This window comes from Carya illinoinensis, chromosome 4 (assembly GCF_018687715.1).
Source record: "Carya illinoinensis cultivar Pawnee chromosome 4, C.illinoinensisPawnee_v1, whole genome shotgun sequence".
Lineage (NCBI taxonomy): Eukaryota > Viridiplantae > Streptophyta > Magnoliopsida > Fagales > Juglandaceae > Carya > Carya illinoinensis.
The window spans coordinates 5,873,559-5,894,898 of NC_056755.1; the positions used below are offsets into that span (position 1 = coordinate 5,873,559).

General features: G+C 37.2%; 4 protein-coding genes across 7 annotated transcripts; 1 reads left to right on the plus strand and 3 right to left on the minus strand.

The window, feature by feature from the left end:
• Positions 1 to 103: 103 nt before the first annotated feature.
• Positions 104 to 5,878, minus strand: LOC122308085 (protein FAR1-RELATED SEQUENCE 4-like). 4 transcript variants are annotated; one of them, XM_043121253.1, is made up of 8 exons: positions 5,438 to 5,878; positions 4,605 to 4,706; positions 4,393 to 4,519; positions 2,211 to 4,306; positions 1,490 to 2,126; positions 1,248 to 1,346; positions 1,044 to 1,137; positions 104 to 397 (listed from the first exon to the last, which is right to left on the minus strand). In XM_043121253.1, exons 2-5 carry the CDS (start codon positions 4,695 to 4,697, stop codon positions 1,938 to 1,940), a joined length of 2,505 nt encoding a protein of 834 aa, XP_042977187.1. In that variant the 5' UTR covers positions 4,698 to 4,706; positions 5,438 to 5,878; the 3' UTR covers positions 104 to 397; positions 1,044 to 1,137; positions 1,248 to 1,346; positions 1,490 to 1,937. The 4 variants fall into 4 exon arrangements, with proteins under 4 accessions (XP_042977187.1, XP_042977189.1, XP_042977186.1 ...); XM_043121255.1 differs by having other exon boundaries at positions 1,044 to 1,143; XM_043121252.1 differs by having other exon boundaries at positions 1,248 to 2,126.
• Positions 5,879 to 6,140: 262 nt separating this feature from the next.
• LOC122308086 (monocopper oxidase-like protein SKS1) lies at positions 6,141 to 11,330 on the plus strand. The gene is made up of 9 exons (XM_043121256.1): positions 6,141 to 6,515; positions 7,533 to 7,642; positions 7,759 to 8,029; positions 8,120 to 8,258; positions 8,803 to 9,169; positions 9,745 to 10,110; positions 10,194 to 10,272; positions 10,743 to 10,942; positions 11,042 to 11,330. Exons 1-9 carry the CDS (start codon positions 6,366 to 6,368, stop codon positions 11,139 to 11,141), a joined length of 1,782 nt encoding a protein of 593 aa, XP_042977190.1. The 5' UTR covers positions 6,141 to 6,365; the 3' UTR covers positions 11,142 to 11,330.
• Positions 11,331 to 12,806: 1,476 nt separating this feature from the next.
• LOC122307767 (probable pectinesterase/pectinesterase inhibitor 17) lies at positions 12,807 to 14,854 on the minus strand. The gene is made up of 2 exons (XM_043120853.1): positions 13,929 to 14,854; positions 12,807 to 13,699 (listed from the first exon to the last, which is right to left on the minus strand). Exons 1-2 carry the CDS (start codon positions 14,806 to 14,808, stop codon positions 13,008 to 13,010), a joined length of 1,572 nt encoding a protein of 523 aa, XP_042976787.1. The 5' UTR covers positions 14,809 to 14,854; the 3' UTR covers positions 12,807 to 13,007.
• A 4,237-nt stretch (positions 14,855 to 19,091) lies between these two features.
• On the minus strand, positions 19,092 to 21,096 carry LOC122307150 (probable pectinesterase/pectinesterase inhibitor 60). Its single transcript, XM_043119832.1, has 2 exons — positions 20,046 to 21,096; positions 19,092 to 19,891 (listed from the first exon to the last, which is right to left on the minus strand). Exons 1-2 carry the CDS (start codon positions 20,938 to 20,940, stop codon positions 19,197 to 19,199), a joined length of 1,590 nt encoding a protein of 529 aa, XP_042975766.1. The 5' UTR covers positions 20,941 to 21,096; the 3' UTR covers positions 19,092 to 19,196.
• Between the last annotated feature and the right edge of the window lie 244 nt (positions 21,097 to 21,340).

Genomic DNA, 21,340 nt, shown 5'->3' on the forward strand with positions numbered 1-21,340 from the left:
TTTCTCTTTCATGATGCTCAAAATAGTCACTTGAAAAAGCATTAAGGTTTCTACTACCCTTATCCTAAGAAACCGAGTAGCTGAAGAAACCCAATATCTTAACTTGCATACAACGACTTCTCCATTCATATAGAAACCGAATATTCACAATCACTGCCCATTAAATGGCTGTTGCAGTTTCCACTTAATTCCAGCTACTGGAATTTCTTCTCTTTCCATGACAACAACCGTACAAAAGGAATTTACGTAACACTAGTTAATTATAAAATTCTTAATAGAGAATGAATACAATGTCGGCTAGTACAATTGCCTGCATAAGCAGCCGTTGTCTGTAGGTCGCTGGAAGTGATATGTTTTGAGTGCATGCCACAAACCGAATTGTTGTACCTATTTTTTCCTGTTTAATGCAAATCACAATCCGTTAGGCTTGGGAACAAAATAAATGCAGAAAATAACATTGAATATTCTGCACAGTTGTAACTTGCCAATCTTAAAAAAATAAATTCATGCACCCCTGTCACTATCCAATTGACCAATTACCCTTCCTATTAAGTAGGTAATAAAGTTTTAAGTGTATGTCACCTAAAGAGACAGAGAGTTGATATAAATGTGGGGATTTTAATTTTTTTTTTCCTTCCATTCCAATAGGATGCATTAAGGTTTCTCTAATAGGAAACTCCTTTAATACAGCGTGCTTAGTCTAAAGACACAAAATGGAAATTCAGCCGTTGCACGAATTCACCTAATCCATGACAACCTAACTTTAACTGCAGATATATATTGAAATAAATCTAACAAGAGCACCAAATTCCCCTTGAAAATTATTACATTTGAACCTGACTGAAAGTAGCTAAACTGAAACCATAATATTTTGTCAAATTTATCATTGTAGCAGGTCAATAGACATCCTTCAACTGTATTCGTATCAAAGGTAATATGACTACGGATAGTTATACTCCACACTAGTGGTGAATAAATTTTGGGCTACAATTACCAGAAACATTTCAGCCAATTATGGAAACAAATACCGAGCTCTCGAATACCTTTCCTGAGACAAATACATTTTCTTCTAAACCGACGTGTTTCTGGTACCATGATGTTCATCCATACAGTTCCCATTATTGGAACTTCCCAACCCTGTAACTAATTAGAAACACAAACAAAAGCCATGGTAGGAAAATAAAATGGTTAGGCTAGGACCTAAAAATAGCAATAATAATAGGGAAAAATAGGGATGTTTGTCCGACCAAGGAAAGCACTCGTAACATGCCACAAAAATCTGACTTCACCGATGCAGACAATCCACAAGTGCAAAATCTCATACCTTCAAATGCATTCATTGCTACCTGTGGACAGAATCAATAAAACTCAATTAAACATCATTAATCAAAATCCTAACTAGCCTCGATACCGGTACTTGGTGCTTACCCTATTTCACTCTTACATGAAAGACAATAAATTATGGAATGTGAATGGAAAGAAACCAAACCTTTTTATGTTGCCCATCATCAAGTCACATAAAACCAACCTTATTCATTATGCTACCAAAAACCAGCTGCTTCTCGACTATCTCGGCATATTCAAAGGAGATCACCACACCTCTTCCGGAGGATCAAAAAATATGTCGTTGCACTCCACAAAAAACCCATCATGTTTGGCATTTTCACAAAGTGGGAAAATAAAAAACGACCAAACAAATACCGATGAGTGTATTACCCAATCACTCAACCAATCACTCAACAAATGACTTCACATCGACAATCTTTTCTACACCATGACACAAAAACAATAGACACAAAAACAGCAACGACCATGATCCAATAGACACAAAAACAGCAACGACCATTATCCAATAGACACAAAAACAGCAACTATGGCGGCACATCTGAAATAAAACAACTATAATGTAAACAACTGTTACATTATGTTATCAATCTTTAGTTGATAAAAATATATTCAAAGACACAATTAACCAATATCTTAAGACCTCTCGAAATCTCCGGTGGCATAGATTGTGTGACATTGCTCTGTTGTGTCCCAACACCTTGCCCATCATCAAATGGAGGTTGTTGAGGGCCCGGGGAATCACCCAATGGCATTGCATCTTCCAATATCTTTCTGCAAGCCTAAGTTAAGAAACAAATAAAGCCAGAAAATTAGAGAAAGATGACCATAAAAACAGTAAATGCAGAAATGTGAAAGTGTACTACCTTTCTCTTTCTTGCCACCTTCTCCACAGCCGGAACCTTTCTCTTACTTGGGGGTCTCCCTTTCCCTCGAACCACGTGAGGGCTTAATATCTTCTTACCCTTATCCGCATGTACGTTTGAACCAACATGCGTTGATTCTGATCTCGACCCAACCGTTGCATCATCACATCTTGAATCAAAGTCATCGACAACACGTAGGAATGCATTGACACGCTCATCACTTCGTGAAATCTCAGTTGCTAGTTTCATGCATCTTTTAACCACCATCTCATACCTTCGTGCATCTCCACTGGACCGCAAGTCATCATAACTACTTTTGATCAATGTGTATGTCCTCTTCTCATCCTTCCTCCACCGATCCAAGACATATCTATCTGGCACCACATTAATTCGGGACAGCTGAAAAACTTTAAGTGCATGCCTACATAAAATTCCCCTCATCTCAAACAATGCACACGTGCACTTCAACTCACACTCCTTTTCGTTAAAATAAAGTGTGTAGTGGACTATTTTGTTGCAGTCATTAATAGAGATTTCATCCAAGATATCAAAGGTTGAAATGCACCCCTGTTTGCACACCAATGTGCAATTACAACACATTAGGCCCATCAGCTCTTTTTGGAACTCTTTAAACTTTGCATTTGTGTATAAGCTCTGAAACTGCTTCTCGAAGTTAAAAGGGGAGACGCAGGGGATCGTTTGGTTACTGGAATTGAAGTCAGCCGTTGTCTCTAGCTCCACCTTCTTCCTTAAAGCATTATCAAACTGGTCCACGAATTCCTTCAATGTTGTACCGGAATGGACATATCCGTCAAAAAAAGCATTCATGCTTTCTGACCGTTGTGTCGTGCTCATGCCCGCCCAAAAAACATCCTTCAAATAAACCGGAACCCAAAACGTCCTTTCCTCAAATAAGGACTTCAACCAATTATTATCTCTGAGATCATACATATCTAGAAGGTGGCACCACCTCTTCTCAAATTTCGAGCATGTCTGTGAATCATACAATGCAGCCTGAATAGAGGTCTTCAACCCTGTAGAGAAATGAGAGTGAGATCCTAACTTCTCTGGAAGTTTGCGCATTATATGCCAAAGACAATACCTATGGCGGGTTCCCGGAAATACAATCTCAATGGCATTCTTCATTGCCCGGTCTTGGTCGGTTATAATGGCTTTCGGCGCTCGACCATTCATGCAATCCAACCACGTGCGGAACAACCAAACAAATGAATGCGTGTCCTCGCTTGACAACAACCCTGCCCCTAGTAGTATCGATTGCCCATGATGGTTAACCCCAACAAATGGAGCGAAAGGCATTCCGTACCGGTTTGTTAGGTACGTCGTATCAAAGGTCACAACGTCCCCAAAATACTCATACGCCGATCGACTCCGTGCATCAGCCCAAAATACATTCCGTAACCTTCCGTCATCATCCACATCCATGGCAGAAACAAACCCATCATTCTGCATTCTCATTCTCTGGAAGTATGCATAAAGGGCATCTCCACCTCCTTTACCCAATCTTAAATGTCTCGCCTTATCAATGAAATTACGACAATCTCTCTCTTGAAAATCTAAATTCTCAAAACCCCCAGCATCAACGACAAGAGAGAAATAATTCTTATTCAACCGAATACCTGCTCTATCATTGAGGTCGAGAATCCGTTGACTGTATTCATCTAGACGTTTGTGAGATCGCAACAGTCTTGATTTCTTTGGGCTGATAGTAATGTGGTTGTGCACATGTTCAACTGTGGTGATAACCCATTTTTCATTCTTGTTCAATGTCGCATTGACCTTGGCTTTACAATCCGTCTTAGTTGTTGCACGTGGCTTCGAGGGATTAATGTTCTTAGGTTGGTATTTTCCCCCACGGGCACATCCAATAGTAACATAAACGGGCCTCCCATCATCATCTTTTTTAGTCCTCTGTGTCCTTACACCAAATCCCTCTTGCTTGGCATATTGTTTATAGTACGCCGTCAGCTCATTCTCACTAGGAAATTCCATACCGGATCTTGGTGCTTCAACCCGGGCATCACCATCTGGGCTAACAGTGTTACCCTCTAAATCTTCATCTAAATCAAATAACATTTCTAAACATGGAAACATAGCGATGGATTAGCATCACATCAATATTAGCATCATTAAAGTCAAAGCAAAGCAAAATTATGTGTACTACCATCAGCCGCATCAGAAAATGTACTTCCAACATTTTCTTGAAATTCTGTAGAGGGAGAAAATTCTTGAGTAAAGTTATCCGGATTACTCGGAGGCGGAGGGTGGGACACTCTAAATTCAGGATTTTGCTGAAATAATGCAAATAATTAGAATAATGAGCACGTCAAACACACTTTTTTAAAGACAATAAAAGGCATCAAGTTGCACACTCACTTGGTAGTCATTTGAACATGTATTTTGAGGCGTCATTAACGACTGCGAAGTTGAAGTCGATGGCCTGGGTGTCATTTCATCTTCTTCCCCCATCACAAAAATCTATGAAGAAAAACAAACATTTAACAAATCATAATTGATAACCATTAATAAAAATTAAATAAAAGTTTCAAATGTCCAACTTTTATTATGTAAAATTGGTGCGTTTCAATGTATTATAAAAAATAATTAAATAAAAACGAATGCCACGTAGGAGTTTTGCACACCACTATAATGCTTGGTCCCTATCAAAACTATTTTATTTCATGCGGCTCGTGATCCGGCTCGATCGATAAATCTGAAATTGCCTTATTTTTCTTACGTTCCTACTAAAATGAGACAACTGGAAGTACAATCTTTTTCTCTTCAAAATAAAAATTCACCACTAAATGGGAATACTTAGTCCTTGAAAAAAAACTTTTCAAACATAAGTCATAAAACACTAACTACCCCTTTTCATACTTCATGAAAAGGCTGATAAAATAACTAAAATGATCACGCATTTCTGTGTGAACTAGAAAACAGATGGATCATCAACAATAAAACCATACAAGCAGAACAACAGTTAATGCAGGGAACTTCAAAACCGATAAAATATATTTTTTAGCCTTCTTCACTCAAATATTAATGCTGAACTACAATAAATTCACCTTCTGCAACAAACCACATTTTTTTTCCTTTCTTTCTTTCATTTTAAGTGCCAGATACAACCCTAAAATGCATTCTGAACATTTTCAAACGCAACCCAGTAATATATAATACGGACAGAGCTTAAAAATACATCCGGGAGTTACCTCTCGTTGTTTCGCAGCTGGCCGGGTAAACAGTTTTATTTTCGTTCTTCGGCGCTGGTGAGCTTCAGGTTGGGTGGCGCTGTCGCGGGTGCTGAGCTGAGCGACGGTGAAAATGGCGTCACGGCTGCAAACAGACGACGTCGCCAGATGCTTTCAACCGGCGAAAATGGTTGGACGGCAGACGGCGTCGCCGGTGGGAGTGGGGAGATGACGTTCGACGCGGGCGGGGACTGTATTCTACGCGGGCTCGATTTCAACGCGGGGGGGGTTTCAATTCGAAATGGGTATTTCAGATTGCGTTGATGTAACGAACGGTGCGTTTCGCATAATAAAAAAAAAAAAACATTTGCCACGTACGGTGTGCAAAATTGCACACCGCTACAGTGGCTGATGCCAATCAAAACTCAAAATGTGAACGTTAGAAACGCGTGAGGAGTGAAAGCTCTCGACAGTGGACGCCGAAACTAGTGCAAACATTTGGAGGCTGGCTGTTGGCTCTGTCACACTCACGATTCCCACCACCCCATCTTCACCTTCGACCGGCTCCACCCGGTTCTTAAACGTCTTGCAGTTCGAACTTATTAAAATAATAAGAAATTAAATTGAGTTGTAAGATGTAAGATAATCAGTCAAAAAAAAAAAAAACTTTCTTAAAACAGAAAAAAGAGAGATGCAAGTTTTAACTGGCTTAGCGAGTAACCGGTACTGGGACGTTGAGTAGGCTCGAAAGTTCCAAAAACAGAGATGTGTTTTGTTTTCTGGGCGACCCTCTGATACCCTACCGGTCAGTAGTATCTTTCTTACACAGGCTCGAAAGTCTCTTCCTCTCTCTTTCATCGTTTGATTATGTAAAACACCACCAAATCTCGAAGGATTTTGCTTTGCCTTGCCTTGCTCTGCGCACATCCGTAAACCAAAGATTTCATCAATGGCTGATCCTGGGCTCTCCCGGTTTTGTTTGTTTTGTTTGGTCCACATTGCTCTGCTTCCAAGCTTATGTTTTGCCGCTGACCCCTATGTCTTCTATGACCTTCATGTATCTTACCTCACTGCCTCCCCTCTTGGCGTTCCTCAACAGGTTCACTTCCTAACTCTCTCCCACTCTCTTTATTGTTAGTTTTTAGTTTTTTTTTTTTTTGGTCCACGCGGGTGTGCGTTTGTTCCTTCGCAGAATATAGACAGGGGGTAATATATTTTTTATTTAGAACCTTGTTTTTGGTTTCATTTTTAGATGATTTTTTATGTGGGTGTTGCGTCTTTTTATGTTTTTCTTGCCAATCAATGGTATATGTTGTGTGTAAGTGTTTGTACTAGAGAAACGGGTTTCGAAGTGGTTGGGTCCAAACATGTAATTACTTGGTAATTATTCTTCAAGGGTTTTACAATTTTTATGGACATTTTTTTGTTCATTTCCTACAAGTAGCATCACATATATTTATGTGCTTCACATCTGATACTGTAAATTGTTATTATCGAAAGAGATTAGAGTTCAAAGTAGTTGCCCATGAAGTAAACGAGTACAAAGATTAAGATTGCAAAATGACCAGAAAACCCCCTAAAAAAAATTTCGCACTGATTTTTTTTCTTTTATTTTCTTTATTTTTTGGGGATGGTGCTTCTTAAATATGTTGTGAGATCATGGTGCTTGTGTTTTGGATTCCTTTTTTAAACTCTATTTCTTCAGTTATCTGTTATAAGTCTTTTGTATGTTGCTGAATTAGATTTGGGTTTTTTTGGAGTGGTCCCCCTGGTCCTCCTCCTTTCTTAAAGATGTTGTTAGATCATGGTGATTGTGCCTTTTTTTTTTGTTTTTTGTTTTTTTTTTTATTCTCTGTTTCTTCAGTTTTCTGTTATGAGTCTTTTGCATGTTGCTGAATTGAGTTTGGATTTTTGTGTACAGTTAATGTAGATTATAACCCTACATTTCATTCTAGATTATGATTAATATGTTGTGACTTTTTTATTGTTATTTTTTTATTCTTTCATTTTCAATTTTATTTTGAAATGGTCATATTCCCAATTGTTATCAAATTATGAATAGCATGTTGACAGAATCTGGGTAGCTTTAATTTTTTCAATTAATTACTGTCTGCAGGTTATAGCTGTAAATGAGAGATTCCCAGGCCCTGTAATCAATTCTACTACTAATAACAATGTTGTTGTCAATGTATGGAATGATTTAGATGAGGATCTCCTAATGACCTGGTTGGTTTCAGCACATATCATTTTATTAAACTATTTTTCTTACCAAAAAAAGAAAAAAGAAAACATGAATTGTATTTGGAGTGCTATGACAAATATGGGATTAATGGTTGTTACAGGTCTGGAATTCAAATGCGGCGAAATTCATGGCAGGATGGTGTTCTTGGCACAAATTGTCCCATTCATCCCAAAAAAAATTGGACTTATCAGTTTCAAGTAAAGGATCAAATTGGGAGCTTTTTCTACTTCCCATCTCTCAAGTTTCAGAGAGCATCTGGTGGCTTTGGTCCTTTCATTATTAATAATAGGAATATAATCCCGATTCCTTTTGCACAGCCAGATGGTGATATCATCATTATGATTGGCGACTGGTATACCCGGAGCCATAAGGCCAGTATTTATTCTCTGTTTGATGTTTGCTTATGAATGTAGCAGTGGGATGTAGCAACTAACTTCTGCTGTCTTCTTTTTTGATTTTAGGCATTGCGGTCGGCCCTTGATGCTGGACAAGACCTTGGGATGCCTGATGGAGTTATCATCAATGGAAAGGGACCTTATCGATACAATACCACTCTTGTACCTGATGGCATTGAATATGAAACCATTCATGTTGATCCGGGTAATTTTTTCTGGCATTAATAGTAAGCATAGGTTGAACCATTTTCATTGTTTTTATTTTCATTTTTTGTTTTTCACCATATGGAAGTTCATTTTCCACAACTTCTCTGCTTCTCTTGCCTCTTGGGTGAATATCTCATCAGTCATTACCCAAGTTTCTCTTCATATTCAATGTTCTAAATTTGTTAACTTTGTTGGAACTTGGAAGTTTCATTTTAATCTAGCATTTTCTTGACCTGCTTTCATCATAAATTAAAATTTTAAACCTTTTGAATTCCAAACAAAGTTTCATATGGTTTCCAGTGGCCTATAAAAAGCTTACTTCTGTCCTACTGCCTACTGTTAACACAGTTGGTAATAGTTTAAGATTGTAGAAATCTGGAGAACGCACATACATGTGGATGTAGGGAGTGTCCATGCTAAAATTTATTTTAGTATTTTTATTTTACTGAATTTATTGATATGACTTACTTTGTTTTTCATGTTTCTTGGCAAATGTTTTCAACTGGTTAAGTATTAATTGTTCATAGAATTATGTTTTGCAGGCAAAACGTATCGACTTCGTGTGCACAACGTTGGAATTTCAACTAGTTTGAACTTTAGAATACAAAACCACTTTCTGATTCTTGCAGAAACCGAGGGACATTATACAGTGCAGCAAAACTTTACAGATGTTGATATTCATGTTGGTCAATCATATTCTTTCTTGGTCACCATGGATCAGAATGCAAGTTCTGATTACTATATCGTTGCAAGTGCTAGGTTTGTGAATGAATCACTTTGGCAGAGAGTGACCGGTGTTGCCGTTTTACACTATTCCAATTCTAAAGGACCGGCAACAGGTCCTCTACCTGATCCACCAAATGATACTTATGACAAGTCAAGGCCACTAAACCAGGCAGTAAGCATCAGGTTTGTTTTTGTAACCGTTGTTTGATATCCTGGACAGCTTGGTTTCTTGTGATACATCACATTAATACCCCAGACTTAGAATGAGAAGGTGGTGAACCAAGATAGCAGATTGCCTGGGAGCGAGAGAGAGAGAGAGAGAAGGAAAAGGGGAGGAGGGGGGGGGGGGGGGGGGGGGGCAGAGAGAAAAAAATAGGGAGAAGTTCTTGCTGTTTATATTGATTCGATTCCAAGGGGTTTTAATCGTTGACCAGTTCTTTTAGAGTATAACCCTAGATGTAGTTTGGGTTTTCCTTGAATTGTTATAAACACTATTAAGCATAAAATTACAACGATTTAACCAACCACTTTCCCAGGTGGCACAATTAGATTGAATTCATGCCTAAAAGTTTATAAATAACTTGATGGTGAAGTTGATGTAATTCATGGCTTAAGTTGATGCCTGTGAATGATAGGACCACCACTTTTTGACCTGCTTTCCCTTATTTTCATTTTGATTTAAGTGTCAGTGCAATTATTGCAACATTAGTTTACTATTGAATATATGTAAATTTAAATCTCCATTCCATATTGTTTAGGCAAAATGTATCTGCGAGTGGAGCTCGCCCTAATCCACAGGGATCTTTTCACTACGGTTCAATTAATGTTACGGAGACATATGTGATAAAGATTGTGCCGCCAGTACAAATCAATGGGACACTTCGAGCTACGCTCAATGGGATCTCATTTGTCAATCCTAATACACCAATCAGGCTCGCTGATCAGTATAAAGTGAAGGGAGAATATAAGCTTGATTTCCCCAGCAGGCCACTTAACAGAACCCCTCGTATAGACAGATCTGTTATTAATGCGACTTATAAGGGGTTCATAGAAGTAATCTTCCAAAACAATGACACCGTGATGCAGAGTTTTCATGTGGATGGATATTCTTTTTTTGTAATTGGGTATGAATCTTTTCTTTGTTTAAACAGTCTCTCATTGCCATAAGGTTAATAAGCATTGTGAGAAATTGATTACATGAATGCAGGATGGATTTTGGTGATTGGACAGAAGAAAGTAGAAATAGATATAATAAGTGGGATGCAATTTCTCGCTGCACTACTCAGGTTGGTTTTGTTCATGTAAACATTGGTTTTCTCTACTATTCACTGCACCCTATTTCTTATGCTGTAAGAGGGTATGTTAGAAGGATATGTTGAACTTAAGGGAAAAAAGAAAAAGAAAAATGATTAAGGATATGGCGAGTTTTTGGGCCTGAAACTTTGCCTGGATGTTTAGTGATGAGGTGTGATACAAGGGTTCTGGCCTGTTATACAATCCATGAAAGAATTGTGAATAACTAGTTCTCTACAGAGACACCAGAATATGTTTCTCTGCCTTAATTGTTTGAGTTGCGTATTAAACTCAAAAAAATCTTGAGGACCTTGTGACTGAGAAAAATGCTTCTTTTGTTGTGCTTATGTTGTAACTTGTTAATGAAGGTTTCTGTTGCAGCTGTTTTGAATCATTAAGGGGCTAAAATCGCAAATAGCCTATCTGCATGTCTTGTGTTAAAATCAATCTTACTGTTGTGCAGGTTTTCCCTGGGGGTTGGACGGCAGTCCTTGTCTCTCTTGACAATGTTGGAACATGGAACATCAGAGCAGAAAATCTTGATAGATGGTATCTAGGGCAAGAAACTTATATGAAAATTGTCAATCCTGAGGAAAATGGTGAAACGGAGATGGCTGCACCTGAGAATGTTTTATACTGTGGTGCACTCCAGCAATTATCAAAGTATATGACTAAAAAATTTAAATAGAACTCTCTCTCTCTCTCTCTCTAAAACATAATTTTCTGAAACTCATATAATTCTGTGTTTGTTCTCATCTTTAGGGATCTGACCAACTCTGCAGTATCACTTCCAAGGGGAAGCTCAAAGCTATCTTTCTGTCTGCTGGTGGCATTTTACGCTATGATTACTCTTTTTAGCTAAGCTTTGCTGCTGCATCGGTAAGTTCTGCCATTACAGGAAGTTACGGCTTGTTGAAGGTCGGACATTACTGTTGAGTTTGCGAGACATAGTTAGTTTAGGTACCCATAATGATTTTTGTCAGTACATTATCTGTGGTTCGTTACATTGACTATGATTGATTCATACCAAATAGCATCCGACTTTTTCTTACTCGAGTTTATTTTATCCTCTTTATTATCATTGTGCTCGGCGCTCCTATGTTGAGGAAAAGACTTGTGTAGATAATGTAGCATACCATGCCTCCATATGCAATTATTCCATTTGATTCATGGAACACTCGTTATTGTTTGTCTCATTGTTCCATTCAATATGAGTGGTCTGTCTCCAGTAAAATGGAATGATTGAGTTTCAAGCTGTTGCTCACATGCCCCTCCACTATAATTGTATCATATTCTTATACTTGATGTCACATCAGGAAATGATGAAATAAGGCTAAAGTATTGTGGATGGCATATTGAGGGACACTGTCTGTTTTATTCCATGTCATTTTGGTAGAATTTGAACTGTTCCATACTTCCATGCCTTCCATTTTTCTTGGAGGATAGGATGATCGGGAATACAGGTTTACCGTGCAGCCTGGGTCAGATACCAATGTGGTTTGGACCTTCTCAGTTTGGTTCATGTGTGGATTGAAACGCAATGGGCCAAAGCGGGCTGAGCAAGATTCTCTGGGCCAGGTTGGCTCTGCTGGGTCAACTATATATCATCTCAACAATTTGAACCTTCTCCGGCTGTGGATACTGTAAGGTCCCACTTGATTACACAGATGAGATGAGATGAGATAAGATGTTTTAAATAGTAATAAATAAAATATTATTATAATATAATTTTTAAATATTAATTTTGTATTGGGATTTGAAAAAGTAAGATTGTTTATTATATTTTGTATTGGGATTTGAAAAAGGTGTAATGATGAGTTGAGATGAGATTTTTGGTTTTGGTTAAACAAACAAGGCCTAATTGCCCTCCAAATAGAATTCCTATCATCGTATATATATACACATTTATCAAAAAATGAATTAACGCCACCGCCACCGCCACGGCTATAAGGTTTCATGAAAAATATATATATATATATATATGTTCGAAAGGGGCAGGGGAGTCTCAAACCAATTGTTTAATTATTATATCACACTATATACTTTACATATTTTAATATTATTTTATTTTATTCTTGTTAAAATAATTGAATTGTTTTACTTATCATTTATACACTACATATTTGTTATAGGAAAAATGAAAAAAAATAAAATAAAATAAGTAAAATTATTCTTTTCTGGCGTGCTGTAGGGTTTCTTGTGAATTAATAAAGAACATTATCTGGTTTGATAAGGTGCCTGTACAACATGTTCCACTGATGTATGAGTATAAACACAGCTATATATATATTGCATAATTAATTTTATAATAATACAGGATATCAACTCTCTCCCTCTCTCTCATACTATAATAATACATAGTTTATATTTTACTAAATAAACCGAAATCAACTTTAAGGCATGATCATTTTAAGGGAGATGCAGATATAGCTCGATGGTTGCCCGAAATGAGTAGTAGTATATAGTAGTTTTCTGTCATAGACTTATTGTTTGACTGCCCAATGAAATAAAGAACGCGGAACAATGAAGATTTTCTTTGAGTATACACGAAAAAGAATGTAATTTACGTCTTTTTATTCTGCTTGAAAGAACAAAGAATTTCTTGATCTGCAGTACTTTCTTTAATTCCACAAGGACGTGATTTGAACTTATTACAGAATAAAACAAATTAATAATCACCAAACAAATTGGAATCATCACAATTAATGCTGAGTACTGTTCAATCTTATCAGAGACCAGCAACGAATGGCACCGCAGTTGCCGGCAACCATGACTTCCCGGCGATAAAATTCTCAACCGTGAATTGAGAAGCCACGCTTGCACTGGTTATGACATGATAACCACTCCAATTCACTCTTTGACTCGTCGAAGAACGCGGGCCTATATTCTTGTACTCCCCATAATACAATGTATCGAGCGCAAAATCACCATCCCATTCCAGCCAGCCCGCTGGATCCACCAAAGTGTCGATATAAGTCTGCATGAAAACCGTTCGCGAGTACTCCTTCCATGGTCGACCCAGGTACGATTTCACTGAGCCAAGCGCCGGTACGAGGTCTGCTGCGGCCATGACTCGTGAATTATGGATCGAAATCCCTGTGTTTTGATTAGGGTCGGTCCTGCCTTGGGCCGTGACCGTGTTCTGTTGCCCGCTCATGGGTTTTCTTGCATAGATCATGCAGTTTTGGAGCACTACAGCGGCATTTCCAAAAATGAAATCTACTGTGCCATAGATGTAGCACTCTTTGTAAAACTGGCGCTGTGAGTGGACGTAGAGGGTGTCTTGGTATCCTTCGAAGCCGCACCGGTAGAAGACCGAGAGGTCTGCGCCTGACCTGAGTGCCACTGCCTGATGGTTCTCGGGACCGGCAGTGTTGCGGAACGTGATGCCACGAGCAATGAAACCGTCGGCAGTCACCGCTGATGATGGTAATAAAATCATAGGAATTAGTAATAAATTATTTCGAGGCAAAAGATAAGATCAGTATACATTGCTAGAGATCAATGTAATTATATCCATGTAGCGTGGTTTGTGGACATCATATCATGCATGAAATCGAATAATTATATGTAAAATGATTTTATTTTCTATGTCTATTAATTCTAATTTTGAAAGAGAGCGAGAAAGAAATTAATGAAGTCCCCTTACCAACTGTTGCAGAATTGAAAGTTGTGGAGCCTCCGACAACACTCCTGCTACCTGTAATAATGGTCCACCTCAACCCATCACCAAGCAACATAATGTTCTTGAATTGACTTCCCATATTTAGGTTCTCCTCGTACACCCCGCTCTTCACACGTATTACAAACCTTCCACTCCCACTCCCATCCGCCGCTGCGTTCAAAGCTTCGGTAATAGTTTTGTAATCCCCCGATCCATCTTGCGCCACCACCAGGTCTGCAGCGGGTGTTGAAGATTGTAACAACTTCCTGTCACCGGTGGAAATCCAGCTAGGAAAGCCATCTTTGTTTCTTTTTGTTTCTGCTGGTGGGAGTGAACCGTTGTTAATGGATAAAGTGTTGCTTATGAGGACTGAAACATTGTTGGACATGAGGGGCAATATATTGTCTCGAACATTCAGCTCTGCAAAGCCGGCTCTGCAGGTTTCTAGGTTTGTAAGAGCAGTGCTGAGCCAGGTCTGCGCGTCATAGTCGGTGCACTTGGTGGCGGGGTCCTGGGTTTGGTTGAGCAGGGTGATGGTTTCTTGATAAAGCTTCAAACAATCAGCCCATGCAGCCTTTTCCTTCTTGCTCCGGCACTTGGACCCAAGCCACTTGTTGTGACTTTGAGCTTTAAGGGACTGCTCCAAGGCTATATTGACTGCGTCTTTCTTGAACTCAGATTTTGATTTTGGTAAATGACCGGTGAATTTGGGATTGTGGCTCATGTAGTATTTGCAAGTTTTAGGGTGTGGGGTTTTGCTGCACCACGAATCTATGCCATTAGAGACACTACTCGACAGGGTCGAGGAAAGGAAGGAAAGTAAGGTTAGGGATACTAATAAGAATAAGACAAGAAGCTTTGCCATTGATGGACCTTTTCTTTTTCAAATGATGGGTTTTCAAGGGATGGGTGAGACATGTTTATATAGGGATCAAAAGAGTATAGATATGCAGCTTGTTGGAGACATGAGGTTGCTGAGTTTGAACATGGATGTTGAAAGCGATGGTAGACGAATCGAAATGGATGCATGAATTCTATTTTACAGCTACGGCGGGAGACCCATACATATGATTTACCCAACCGATTCTTTGATCAATGTTCTTTACGTACGCGAACTGGATATGACAGTCATTTCATTATCAAAACATCTAGATGCTAAATAGCTAAAAGAAAGAGTTTTGCTACGTACAAATACAGTCGCGCACTAATCTGTGTACCAATACTGATTTATTCATATTTAAAATTTAAACTAACACTGTTTTTAATAAAATCTACTTTTTGACCAATCACATCACATTGGTGTACAGATTAATGCACAATTATGCTTGCAACTATATTTTTCCTAAAAGAAATGATCATATATAATCTCATATTAAATATATATTGTGTTGCATGTGATAGTCAGATATATAATATGAAATGGGATTGTTTTGAGCGAGGATTAATATTATTGCAAGTATCGATCACCTTATAAATGCAATGGTACTTAAAACGTACTTCTCATGTTATGAGCAGGACATACATGATATAATGATATATATGTCTTTCTTCCATCTTCCCACCTGTTTTTCCTATTGGCCGCCCTTTGTTTTCCTTGGGTGGCGGTGATGATCAATGATCAATTATTATTAATAATCAAAGGGGAAGAAGAAAAAAAGGTACTAAAAATTTTAAAATACGAACCTACCTATGGCTCGTGATTGAGAATATTAATATCACGATGATGCGTTTGAAGTGAGTAATTGATCGATAGAGCCTATGAATTTCATAAAAATAAATTTATAAATTAATATAATTTGATGTGATATATTAAATTATAAAATTATCATTAAAATATTCCACGAAACTGTATCATTAATTTATGATCAATTTATTTTTATAAAATATGTTTGTGAATCTACCAACTCTAAAAGCATGAATTACGCATGCCGGTGGAACGTCTGACTATTAATTTTTGCAAGAATGAATGGTGTTAGATGTTAATCATGATGTTGACTTTGACTTTCCATGCAGGCGGCGCCAAAACGTGTACGTGCCAGACAGAATAACACGTAGTACTACTTCTGCACAAGGATTATTAATAATTAAGGCAGGCAGTAACTTTGATGATTTCGAATTAAGTTCATATAATGTGTGAACTTCGATCGATCCCTTCCTTAAAATATATGAAGATTCCCATTTCCCAGCCCAGCCGGCCACCATTTTCTTGATTGAATTACGTCGAAAAAGGGATATATATCCATGTTCTGTGCATGATTTCTTATATATAAGAGTATATATATGGAAAAATATAATTGTAAGTACAATTATGTACTAATATGTGTACTAATGTGATGTACATGGTCAAAAAGTAGATTTTATTTAAAACAGTACTGTTAATTTAAATTTTAAGTATGAATGAATCAGTATTGGTACACAAATTAATACGCGACTGTGCTTATATATAGCAAAACTCTATATATATAGACATCAATAATAGAGTTGTTCAACACCTTTATTTCTTAATTATCATCAGATGATCAATAAACCAAATAATTAATATATATATATATGCCTTTTAAAATCCAGCTGATTATTAATTATAATATTTAGTGATGATCTTCAATTTAGGGATCGATCATATACATATAATATTCTTTATGTTTCTAATTATAAGAGTATATTATAAATCAATAATAGAATAAACCAAATAATTAATTAATATGCCTCTTAAATTCCTGATCATCATGATCACCGATTCACTAATCCTAATTATTGATCCATTTTTGTCGCATCACGGAGCTGGCTAGGTAGGTAGGTTGAAGAGGAATTATATATCATTATCCATATTTTATGTGCAAAATAATAATTATATATAGTATAGACTGCATTATTCATGTATTTTCAAGCCAGTGCATAGAGCACATACGTATATTAATTGTATACATCATTTAAACGGTAAGATTAGATCTGCATGTAATATTTAAATTTTAAAATTTATATATGCTATGTAAATATCTTATTGTGTGTGCTACACCCATCGACTTAAAGAATAATTTTTTTTTTTCTATCTTAATTAGAGTTTTAGTAGATAGATGATCATGATCTTGATCATCCGGTCAACCAAACCTGTTCCTTAATTTCAGTGTCCAATATACTTCGAGCTGGATGCAGTAGTACATTTATGACCAAGAGAGCCATTATTTTGAGTTTTATTTTAGCATGAAAACAAACCGAATGTATAAGTGTTTTTTATTTCTGAATTTCTCGCATTGCGTACTACATGAGCTAGCTATCTAATTAATTTGTTCAAAGTCGTAAGCTGATAAATGGCATGAGAGGTACTGCATGATATGTGCATGCTATTTGCCACAATTATTTGACCTTACAGGTACTGCTGATCATGATCATGAATATTGATCTCATGATCGATCGGTACCCGAAAGGGAAGGGAACCTTCGTTTTATATATTTATTTATAATTGATCTCATGATCAGCAGCCATGAACGTGCAAATTAGGAAAATTATATTGAAATATTATATGGTACAGATCAGATTATATATTAGCTGGACAACAACATTCATTTTGTAGACGTACGTTGCATGCTACTCCCTCGATCGCTTGATCGACATTCCCTTTAATGTCATTAGTTTCCAAGTTGGCCATATTGTCGCCATCCACTAATACTTTCATAAAAAAAAAAAAAAAAAATCTCATTTTTATAGTTTAAAGAAAAATCCTGTCCAACATTATTTTAATTTGGAGTCAGGAAAATATTTTTGCTGATCAAGAATAAGTGCTTATGTAAAAGGTATGTGGCCTGAATATTGACATTACTCCCATCTTTTAAAATAGAGGTTTGGAGCTCTAAACCCCCCTCTCCAAATGTATATAATAAAAAAGAATAAGGGCTTGTATGTTTAATTAGGATGTGATGTGATGATTTCAGCTCAGTACGTTCAAAATTTCTCATAATTTTATAAATTTTAAATATAATTTAAATACAAACATTTTTTAATTTCAGACTTTTAATTTTCTCATCTAATCATTATCTAATCATTACAATTTTTTAAATTCTCAAACAAAATACAAAAAATAATATAATTTTAGAAAAATAATATTAAAATAATTATATTATAACAATATTTTAATTTTATAATATTTTTATTCAACTTTTTCATTCTCATTTTTTAAAATTCAATAAAATATTCTAACTCAAACTATTTAACTATTATTTATAAATTACTTCATTATTATTACAAAATTCTCATTTCCTCATCATCCAAACGAGCAACTTCTGCCTCTGAAGAAAATGATTTGTGGAGAGCCTATCGAGTTAAGAGATTTCTTTACGGAGAAAGGGTACGGACAAAGGGGGGGGGGGGGGAGGGGGACAGTGGGAATTAGGAAAAATATTTTTTTTTTTAAGTTTTGATACTTATAATTACCTTTACCTATTAATATGATTGATCAAAATAATTATTTTATATTAACCAAAATAGTTATCCTATATTTTAAAAAAAAATGATACAACCAAAATCACATTAATAGAATTTATAAAGAATACATAAAAATAATTTTTCATAATTTTTTTTTTCTCTCGACAAGGTGACATGACAAAATCAATTAACATATATAGAGCTAGCCAGCACTGACTTCAGGTTCTTTTTATTTTTATTTTTTATTGCATTAATTTGAACGCTAGCTAGCTGCATTATACAAGTTGACTTGAGACCAGAGTTTTTAAAATAATAAAAATATATATATGTATGTGATATGTATGCATACGTAAGATCAGTGGCATTTACGTCTGTATATACACGTACGTACGCATATAACCATAGTATTGTGCGAGTCGATTGGCCTCTGATGAACGTTATATTTCTTATCTTTTAATTTTATTTATTTATTATAGAACATAAATCAGCATATATATATATTGGAAGTAGAATCTGTTAAAAGCTCTAAATTAATTCATTTATAAAAAAGGCTGGAATTATGATCGAACAAGCAGCTAGGCATCTCAGCAAATGTCTCCAAAATATGGTAATTGAAACGTGAATAAGTATCATAAATGTCCAACTTCTGTCATGTACTCTTTTCCAATATTACATGTATATATAGTAGTTTAAGAATTATTATATATATGCATTTCTGTCTATTGTTAAAAAAAAAAAAAAAAAAAGATCTAGTAATTAAAAATGTTTTTCCTTGCAAACAAATAAATAAATCATAATGAATACATTACGAATTCAATCAATCCACATACATGGTCACAGGCCGGACTTGAATGGCACACCTGTGGCCGGCAACCACGACGTCCCCGCAAGAAGGTTGACGACGGTGAAGCGAGATGCCTCTTTTTGGTTAGTAATGACATGAAATCCAGGCCATCTGACTCTGTATCTTGTTGAAGAACCTGGACCAAAATTCTTGTATTCACCATAATACAAAGTATTAAGTGCAGATTTAGATTTCTGCCATGCCAACCATCCCACTGGACTCACCAAGCTGTCGATGTAAGTTTCCAGATAAACTGTTCGAGAATATTGCATCCAGGGCCTGCCCAAGTAGGTTCTGAATGATCGAACCACGGGCTTGAGGTCCCGTGCTGCCCGCACTTGACAATTGTGGATCGAAATCCCAGAGTTTTGGTATGGGTCGTTTCTGCCTTGGGCCGTGATCACATTGGCTTGGCCCTTCAGTGGCCTCCTTACGTAGATCATGCAGCTTTGGAAGACTACTGCGGCATTACCAAAGATGAAGTCTATTGTGCCGTAGATGTAGCATTGTCGGTAGAATTGTCTCTGGGAGTGGACCATGAGGGTGTCTTGGTAACCTTGGAAGGCACAGCGGTAGAAAACAGAGAGATCGGAGGCTGACCGGAGGGCGACTGCTTGGCCTCTTTGGGGACCGGCAGTGTTGCTGAATGTGATGTCTCGGGCGATGAAGCGAAGGCCGTCAATTCCTGAGAGTATTGGCCGCATGTCAGTCATTGAGCTAAAGCAAATAGCTATGGGAAAAAAAGAAAAAATCTTCTAAAGTTCTTATATGAATTTAGAACCAAGTATTATCAATGCGTGCATTTCATATATAGGAGATGGAGAAATCAAATCCCTCACCGGCAGTGGCTGAGCTGTAGGTGGTGAAGCCGCCTCCAACACTACGGCTACCCGTGATAATCGTATACTTCATGCCGTCACCAACTAGCATAATATTATTGTTGTTTATGGCAACCTCAATGTTTTCTCGATATACCCCTCTCTTCACATATATTGTAAACCTCGCAGTAGTGCTTCTTCTCCTCGCTGCAGCATTAATGGCTGATTGAACCGTCCGATAATGCCCCGAACCATCTTTTGCCACCACGAGATTTGCGTTTGCATTTATCGAAGAAGCCTGCAACAGTTTTCTTTCTTGCTTCGAAACCCAGTTCGGAAATTCATCTGTATTATTACTTTCTTCGTGCAGAATCACACCATTAATGGCTAAACTATTGCTAATTAGCTCAGATACATTATTGGACAAGATGGAAGGCATTACAGAGTCGGAAACATTCAATTCCAAGGACCCAACACGGCATGTTTCAATATTTGTGAGGGCAGTGCTGAGCCAAGTTTGGGCATCGAAGTCGGAACAGCTCTGTTTGTTGTCTAGGCCTTGAAGGGTACGGTTCATTTGGGAAATCGTGTTGCGGTAGAGTTTCAAACAATCTGACCATGCGGCTTTCTGGTGCTCGTTCTCAAGATTCTGCCCGAAGCGCTTGGCATATCTTCGTGCCGTAATGACGCGATCCATGGCCACTTGCACCACCATTTTTCGGAAATCAGATCTGTGTTTTGGTGCAAAATGGTGACGGCTGTGTCCCATGAAATACTGGCATGGCTCTGGATGTGGGGTTCTCTTACACCACCAAGCTATATTGTCACTGGAGGATTTTCTCGAAAGGGCGCCTGTGAAGAATGTTGCAGAGAAGATTATGAGTATAAAAGACGGAATACTGATGTTCATGGCCATAATTATGTCTCCTGATTGGCTATCGATCAAGGTTTTTAAGGCTCATATCTTGGTGCTTGGATTCTTTGTGTAAGAAGAATGAAGATAGGTTAGTGATTGCCTAACTTGTCTGAAAAATGAATGAAGAATGACACGCCGATCGAATCATATGAATGCAGATGCATGGCAGAATAATTAAGATATTTCTTGCTGGCTTTACTTATTATTGGGTCTATCTATCTTTCAGAATGCTCTTCTTTGCGTGAATATTGATCAAACACAGAACAATCGAGGAAGCAAGGGGAAAAGAAGTGAAGTCATCGTTCTAATTATTAAAACAAAGATATTAATTATGACGGGATGTGACTCGTGTACGTACACCAAAAGAAAATACATTAATTATTTCTCTTCTAGCTAGCTA